This window comes from Microtus ochrogaster, chromosome 6, assembly GCF_000317375.1.
Source record: "Microtus ochrogaster isolate Prairie Vole_2 chromosome 6, MicOch1.0, whole genome shotgun sequence".
Taxonomy (NCBI): domain Eukaryota; kingdom Metazoa; phylum Chordata; class Mammalia; order Rodentia; family Cricetidae; genus Microtus; species Microtus ochrogaster.
The window spans coordinates 60,083,193-60,092,299 of NC_022013.1; the positions used below are offsets into that span (position 1 = coordinate 60,083,193).

The window sequence follows — 9,107 nt, forward strand, 5'->3', positions numbered from 1 at the left end:
AGCATTGGGAAGGTGGAGAACCACTGTATTAAAGGATTGCAGCATTATGAAGGTGGAGAACCCTGCACTAAACACAGACAAGGTAAATACGAGCCCGGAGCTAGTGAAAAGCCTGTGCCTCTCAAGCTGAGAGCCTCCGGCCTGAGACACTCATTCTAAGAGCTTCCCACCCTCACATCCAACAGTAAAAGAACATTGTAATCAGCAGGCTATAACTAACATGTACTTGTTAAGTTCTGTATAAAGTTCTTAGACTGGTTACATATGCTTAAACTTTAACCACTTTTAAAAAGTGCTTTCTATACTGGAAACTATGGATTTATTCTGGTCATTCTAGTCATTCTGTGATTAGCAACCCTGAAGCTCTTTTTCAATCCGAGGACTACTACTACAATCCAATCTGTCTAAAAAGATCAGTAACATAACAGAATTCGGTGACTGGCAAATTTCAAACATTAATATGCTTCTCAATACTGAGCATTTTATTTTCTTTTAACATCCCCCAATCAAAAGAGCACCGAAGGAGATGTAATATAAACATTTCAATGTGTGTATCTGCAGCTTAACAGCCTTAATAACTAGCTATAAAATTTTAAGAGCTATCATATTTTTGTGGCAATTAAGAGTTATTGATATTTCTAAAATTCATCTGAGATTATACTGTAAGTTTAGCAAAAAATGGATTATGATATGGCTTTGGAAATAATAAATTGTTTTACAATCTTAACATTATTAAGAAAAACTTATTGCCATGAAATTAAACTATATCCATATTTAAAATTCAATCAAAATAAATTGCTATGTTTAAAATACATTTAATATTGACCCAGTTTAATGAGAAGGCTATATATTGCTCCACTTCTAATCAATACGTTATGATTAACACTTTTATTAATTTTCTACAGTAAAGACTGACACTATTCACTCTTTAAAAGTACCGAGCAGTATCCCTCAACACTGCAGCTATTAGGTGTGCACACTAACTAAAGTCACAGTGGGAAATGAAAACACAGGCCCTCCCCATCGATGTACTACCGTACAACAAGCTACTAGAATGGCGTGTCACTGGGCCTGTGAGTTCCAAGAAACTGGGTATGGCAGCACACACCTTTAATGCCAGCACTTGGGGGCAGAGGCAGGTCATTCTCTGTGAGTTGAAAGCTAGGCTGGTCTATAAACTGAGTTCTAGGGCAGCCAGGGCGGTTACACAGAGAAACCTGTCTTAAAGAAAAAGAAATTCTGAAAAGGCTATGCAGTGTAGGTGGATCTTGGACTAGAGTTTATGCGGTTCTGATCTAAAGAAAATCAGCAGGTCAGTATCCCCCAGGACGGCCAATGTGAATCTACTGGAAACACCATCAATTAGGTCTCCTCTCTTATTTTTATTAAAAATGAAAGCACTGTTGACTGGCCAAAGCCATCCCATAGTATTTTCAAAGTACCGTGCTTCCTTCTCTCCTCTGACCGCTGCAGACTTCCTACAGAGCTCACAGGAAACATTGTGCCTGTGGTGTGAGGAGAGCTTTTCCTGGCTCCTAGAAACTGCCCAGATATGGTGCCTGTAACTCCATGCAGGCTCTCACCTGCCTCTTCTCTCACACCAGTTGCTGACAAAGTCCTGAAGGTAAAAGCCAACTCAGCCTCAGCAACGCCAAACAGCAGCTGGGGACTGTGTGGTGTGCACACAGCATGTCTTCAGCACCACCTAGTCTATACTATGACTCTCAGACAACTATCTTCTCAAAGTCAAGGAAGAGGGGATAATGGGAGAGCATGTTTGCTCACATGCCACAGCACTAGCTTCAGCTTTTTCTGAAGGGAATTTCTCTAAAATAAATATCCTACCTCAAAGAAAAAAAACCAAAGGCACAGCGCCACCTTTTCTTTTCCTGACGCTTCCTGCAGGGTGACCACATAAAGACCACACAGCTCATGTCAGTCCTCTCAACTCCTGCCCAGCCTTCCCTCCACGCCTCATCCCAGATTTGCCTCTAAATTAGAATAAAGACTCTGACGTCTTTGGGGCCAGCTCCGCTAAGGAATCCACGTCGAGATTCTCACAAGCTAAGGCTGCAAGTCCAGCTTCTGAACATGTGGGTGTCTAGTGCAATATAGATCTAGAATGCTAAGGTCTTCCAAAGACCCGTAAGTGGCACAAGCCCCTGCACACTAACCTTAACCGCTGCTTATAATAATCTTCATTACCATCATCTGGGCACCTCGCTACCTTGCGACCGCCTCCTCTTGCTTCCAGAGCTTCATCTTCTTCCCCAGAACTTGGGACAAAGTCATCATCAACCTCCCGCACTGGGGTTTTCTTCTGGCGTTTCTGGCCCTTCCGCAGAGGCTTAAGTTCATAGCTGATGTCATCGGAAGACAGATTGGCCACCTCTTCCTCCTCCTCTTGCTCTTCCTCCTCCCCATCAGAGGGAAAGGACCCAGACTGCTCCCCCTCAGTGTCTTCCTCTGCCTCCAGCCTCACCGCAGGCTCCAGAGGTTTCTTGCCCCGTGGCAACCCCACTTTCCCCTGGAACTGAAGCGCCCTCTTCTGGAGCCTCCGGATATGCTTCTTCAAGCGCTTATCTGCTTGGCAGAGGCCTTGGTTTCTCTGGTCTGGTTTGGTCTCATTTGGTCCTGCGCTTGACTCAGATACGACCATGTTTTTTCTAGCTACTCTTCTGTTAGCCCCTCGTTTCTTCCTTTCAAAAGATAATTGTGCTTGGTCTGCCAAATATTTTTCAAAGCCTGATACTTCATTGAGCATTATTTTTCTAGGCTTTTTCTCCTGTTTCTGAGGGGCTGGGGTACCAAACGGTGTCATCTGGCCAGTGCGGATAAGCTCTTCCCAGGCGGCCTCCTGGGCAGGCATGAGCATACTGCCAAGACATGATGGCCCTGGCTCTGAAAGGTAAACAATGAAGATTCGAGTAAAACTCTCAAAGGGCAATCACTCATTCACAGACAGTAAGAACTTCCAAAAACTCACAAAATGTATCAGTGGAATGAAGCACAGAGGAAAGATTACTATGGCATTTACAACCCACATAGAATATATTCCTGTTTAAAAAGGTAATTTCCCAGGAACTTGCCCCAAAGTGTGACACGTGTAACTGTGGTGCATGTGCACCATGGGACATTCTGCAGCCGTTTACTAAATGAAGAAATCATTATACCTGGGACAACATAGAACTGGAGACTACAAAACGAAACAGGCCAGGCCTAGAAAAAGAGGCACAGGATGCTCCCCCTCACATGTGGAATGTGGCAAAGCCAATCTCCCAGATGTGGAGAGCAGGATGGTGACTATCGGGGCTGAGAACATCAGTTAAAAAGACGCAGAAGTCGGTGGTGCCGTTCCACAGCGAGGAGTGCAGAGACCATAACTACTCTGTTTCCATGGCTGGAATAAGGGTTCTAGATGCTTTCACCACAGAAAAAATGATAAATGTTGAGAAGACAACTATGTTTAACCTAATTTACAGACTATACAATATGTATCATTGAAATATCACACCTCATAAATACATTAAATGTTTACCTCACTATACACTAGCTCTTTTGTCTAACTTTGAATCTGAATAAGAATGTATCGGTTATAGTCACGTTCTCTGTACAAAGGCAGGCTTATCTCCACATTGTTGGTTATAAATAAACAATCCTAGCTGTGTTTCCTTCGCAGTTAAGAAGTGGTCCATGAGAAATGATCCCCATGTCTCCGTATCAGTGCTCTGGCCAACACTCAGATGGACCTCAGTTCAGGAATCAGCACGCCTAGCACAGACATGAAGTGCTAACTCTGCTGCCTGCGCATCACCACCAGCCACCTGCTTCAAACTGTCTGCCCGCTGATAGTGCCACAGGGCATGGCCAGCTACAAATGTTCTGGGCTACACTCACAGCTATCCTCAGACACATGTGGTCCACAGAACACAGGTGGCACACGCCTGGATCACTTCAGATACGGGAACAATGCATTCCACAGTTGCAATATGAGTGATCAATAGCTAGATGTGACCAATGGCCAGCACACTGACCAAAAAAAGAGATTCCCTTACTGCAGAAAGGTCCATCAGAGAGCTGGGAAGATGGCTTGCTGTGAAAACATGAGGACGTCAGTTTAGCTGCTCAGTACCCATGCAAAGCCAGGCATAGTCACAAAATACTGCATCAAGGCAGAGGCAAGAGGATCTTGCAGGCTCAGTACCTAGCCAGCCTAGATGGACCAGCAAGCTCCGGCCGGGTTCAATGAGAAACCCTGTCTCAAGAAATAAGGTAGAGAATGACAGTGGGAAGTCCTGATAGCCTCTCTGGTCTCCACATGCACACGCACGCACGCACGCGCACGCACACACACGCCCTCACACACAGAGCTACTGGATGAACATGTAAAGATGAACTAAACATGAAGATATGCCCCGTATAGTCACCCAGAAACAGCCCTCTAACTGAAGCTGATCTCCAGCAAAATACTTATCATGTAATTGAAAACTAAAAGACCTAACGGGCCACTGTCACTACAGTCAGTTTTTACTAACCTTGCACTGAAATAAAATATACATCAGAGTACACAAATCCTAAGTTTCGCAAGATCTACCGTCATATATCAGCATCCAGATCAAGTAACAGAAATTGCTCGTATTCCTGAGCACCCTCCCTACTACCTGCTCAGCCTCCTGAGATACTGAGAGGCCTGACTTGAAGGATGACTCATGCATGGCTGCATTCATGTCTGCCTCTGTCTGGCATTCTGCATGTGAGATCCACACTGATTTTCTAAATAGAGATGAACTTTATTAACGTACTGTTACTACTAGTCTATGATTGTTCTACAATGTAGTTTGGGTGGTCTCCAGGTTTGGGGTGCTACATCTCAGAACAAGGCTGCCGTGGATACTCTGGTTCACACCCTTTGGCAGCATCGTGCACCTGCTTCTTCAGCTTGTTAGGCTTCAACAGACACTGATGAAGAGATTGCAAAGTGGCAGCAGCTTAAGTTTCAAAGTGTTCAGGAGTTCCAATTGGTCCACATTCTTGCCATTCCATCATGTCCCTGATTCCCACTGAAAACAGAAGGCCTTTCAGATGCACTGACCTCATGGACAACTGATTTTGTGCAAAAATCTTGAACCCACGTTCTTAGTCTCTGTCTTTAACCTTTTCTCTATTATTTTAAAATGCATCATAAATTCAAGCCCTTTGCATGTTCTTACAAACATCTTCCCCTTCTCCCAGTCTAAACACTATCTCGACAAGGAGAAGCTCTTGACTGTTATTCGAGTCCATTTCAAACCACTTTCTGCCATGTGCACATTCCTGGTCTTGTTTCAGTCTTTCAGGAACATGACAATGTTTGCCCTGTGTTACATTCTCACAGATTTTTATCATTACATCAGATCTATGATATGCTTGAGATATATTTATACAACATGTAACAGATCGAGATCCATTTTTATTTTCATGTAGATTAGTATTATTGATCAAAAGACTGTTCAGCATAGCACTGCTTACCATCTTTGTCATCATCAAATCATTATACGTAGGTGGCCCTGTTTCCTGAGTCTCCTATTCCATCTGTTGGTCTGTCTCAGTATCCTTGAGCCAATATCACACTGTCTTAATCACTACAGTTTTATAATAGAGCTTGGCATTATATTCTTTCTCTTTTTTGGGTGGGGGGGGGAGGAGAAGTGAGACAAGGTCTTACTCTATAGGCTAAGGTGGTCTCAAATTCAGTGATCCTCCTGATTCAGCCTCCTAAGAGCTGGGACTGCAGATTTTGGCATCACCTTGTTAATGACCTTCAGCCTACGTGTCTTACACATGCCATTTGCCATTTTTTAAAAAAGGCTCAAATTTGCATTGGAGTAGCACTGAAACTACAACTAGCTAGAAACAACATCTTTATAATACTGTATCAGCCATAGCATATCTTCTCATTTACTTATATTTTTCTTTGTCAATAACATTCTGCAGGTTTTAGCTGTATAAAACATTGCAGCCGGGCTGTGGTGGCGCACGCCTTTAATCCCAGCACTTGGGAGGCAGAGGCAGGCGGATCTCTGTGAGTTCGAGACCAGCCTGGTCTACAAGAGCTAGTTCCAGGACAGGCTCCAAAACCACAGAGAAACCCTGTCTCGAAAAACCAAAAAAAAAAATAAAAATAAAACATTGCAGAACTACCTTTTTTACTAAGATTTATTTCTAAACATTTGGATTACAACTGGTACCTTTATTAAGTTTTAGCTTTTATTTTTTCCTGGCATATAACAATAATCTTTATGTACTATGTATTCAATTACTAAAAGCCGAGAGGTCCACACCCAGCAATACAGAGCTGGGCCCCAAAGTCTGGAAACTCAGACAGGGCAAAGGACAGAGAGAGGAACTAGACTGCAGGAATGGCCATTGGTGAGGTGGAAAAGTATCCTGGGAACCAGAGGTCAGAAAAAAGGAGGCTACAGATTGGTAACACATCAGATCCTAGGTGCCTGCAAAACCCATGGGAAACGAATGAGATACCCAGGGGGAGGAAACAGAAAAGGAGCACTAAACAAGTTCGAGCAATCTCAGCACTTAAGATGCTGTTGGATAAGCTAACCAAAATAACTAACAAGAACTAACCATAGGGCAGAGAAGAAGCCAGGATACAGGCAGCACCAGTTGCTGTCAATAGGCTAACCTCGGCAGAGGTGAAGAGGCTTCAGGATTTGGGAAGGTATCTAAGAACTCCGCACCAAGCTTTACTGAAGCATCAACAGAACTAAAGAACAACCGGCGTTAGACAAATGGACAGGAATAGAGTTCCTTTACTAGTGGGAAAGCCGGTGCCCAAGTGGTAGAAAGCACCAAAGTAAGACTGATGGATCATACAAACTGAACTTTGAAAGCAAATCTAAAGCCATGCGTCACAATTTTGAGGCTAGTCTGGGCTACACAGTGAGATCTTGTTTTAAGAGAGATGGGGGAGGAAAGCACATTTATTTTTTCTTCTGTTGTCCATTGTTACAGTCTTTACACCAATCTACATGAAGAAAAAGTTTTAGAGAATAGTAGAAAATGTTTGCTTCACCAGCTAAAGTCTAAGAAGCTTGAGTCTTTATATTTCAAGCAGGCACGTCCCTAGCAACAGCCAACAGTATGTAATACAGATACAAAGAAAAACATTTAGTTCCAGAGTTTGTATATTTTCCCAAGAGATTTTCCAAAGCACAACCATCCTGAAGAGTACTTTAAAGGAATCCTGGACATGGTCTGACGATGATGGACATGAGAGCATCCACAGAGGCTGACTGTGATGCTGGGGCTACAAAATGAACTCAATCACAATGCTAGCTTTCTTTATCAAGTTTCATGTACAAGAATGTTTAAATTTCCAGTGTGTTAAGCCTAACACTAAATGTGCATCAGGAACTGCCAGAGAACTGGGTTAACGCTTTATTTCCGTCTCTAAAATGCTTGTGTCACTTAAGAGCTCTGGTTCTACAAAACGACAAGATTTCCCCAGTCCCATCCAACACTAAGGAAGGCAATGTGTTATTCTCAAACCTCAGAAAAAGACTCCCACTGAATACAGGCACCAAACATCATTTAAGAGCATGGCAAGCTGTCCCCAGCATCCTCACCTGCATCTTCCTCCTCCAGGCTGGCAGGATCCAGTTCTACTTGGGCCCCGGCCCCTCCAAGGATGGCCTGAAGACGTTTCTGTTTTGCAGTTATCTTTTTTAGCTGTTGTTCCTTGAATGGTAAACCCCAAATGCAAGACATAAAATACAGTGATTTATTGTTAAATACAAAAGATTGCACCACAAAGTGTTAAAACTTTAATCGAGAGTAAAATAAACATGAAACAGAAACCACACATGGTGACATCACTAGAGAGCCGTAACTGAGCAACTTCCAGTGTGCCGCAGCACAAGGGCCTTGAGCAGTCTTGGGCCTGAGATCACGTGCACTAAACTGGGAGGTGCAAATGTTCTCTGGGTGCCCTCTTCACATAATTAGGTCATACCATGACCCAGTCACCTAAAATTTGATTCTCTCTACCCTAAAATCTCAACCCACAGACAGCCAAATGCCCCCTTTCTGATTTATGAAGACTTTGCACTGAACTACTACCATTGGCTCTGACATGTGGGTGAAATAATGAAAAATAAAAGGAAGGCCACACGAACTGAGTCTACACACAGCCTTCACAAGGAACTTAAAGCACAAGTATTTCACGTGCTGCAGTGAATCGCCTGCAAGACAAAAACAGAAACCACCAGTGTCTGCCATTCCCAGTTACTGCTATGCATTTTCACAAGGTGGTAAACAAACCCCAGAAAACTCCAGCCTTCACAAGGTCGTATATAAATCCTGCTCATCAAAGTTTCAAGCCTCAGAAAAGCAGGATGTAGGTAACAGATCCTTCCTACTCTTGAGTTCTTTGCCTCTAAAGGCAGCCCCAATGTGGCTGTGCTGACTAAACCCAAAGTAAAGATGGAGCCTGTGAGGGGTGATGGCTGCACCCACAGAAAACAAAGGGAAGACTCTGGTAAGCAAGACAGCGAAGCCCAGACAAAATGAAGGGACTGAGCAAGAGGCTAGATCCCAGTCAGAGTCTGGAATGGTGACAGGGAGACCACAAAAAAGAGCACAGAAGAGAGGAAGTACGCAGAACCACAAGAGAACTGCCCACAAACACGTATGTACATACATGGATATGTGTCTGTATGTATGGGTTAATAAAATACTAGATAGCAGAGCTGACGGATCACATGTATAAAAGGCACCCCGGATGTTTCTATTGTGGGGCTAAAGAGGTGGCTCAGAGATTAAGAGCCATTACTACTGCTACAGATGACCTGGGTTCAGACCCCAGCACCCATATGGTGGCTCACAACTATTTATAACTCAAGTTACAAGGGATCTAATGCCCTTTTCTGGCCTCTTCAGGCACCAGGAACACACATGGTACACATACATAAATGCAAGCAAAACACCCACACACTTAGAAATAAATCCTTTTTAAAATTTATTTTCTAATATTGTTTCACATAACACATACTCTCCAGAATACTTCCTAAACTGTTAAATGATCTTGCACTGTAACTTTTTTTTTTTTTTTT

The 9,107-nt window shown here is 43.3% G+C and overlaps 1 protein-coding gene across 3 annotated transcripts in view; it reads right to left on the reverse strand.

Annotated features, from left to right (window-relative positions):
• Window positions 1–9,107, reverse strand: part of Ercc6 (ERCC excision repair 6, chromatin remodeling factor) — a 72,420-nt gene that overhangs the window by 54,589 nt on the left and 8,724 nt on the right. For all 3 annotated transcript variants that reach the window (XM_026779732.1, XM_026779731.1, XM_005348643.3), the window contains 2 exons: window positions 7,623–7,734; window positions 2,175–2,901 (listed from right to left, as the gene is read on the reverse strand). In XM_026779732.1, the coding sequence (XP_026635533.1) occupies window positions 2,175–2,901; window positions 7,623–7,734 (839 nt within the window). The remainder of the gene's footprint in view (window positions 1–2,174; window positions 2,902–7,622; window positions 7,735–9,107) is intronic.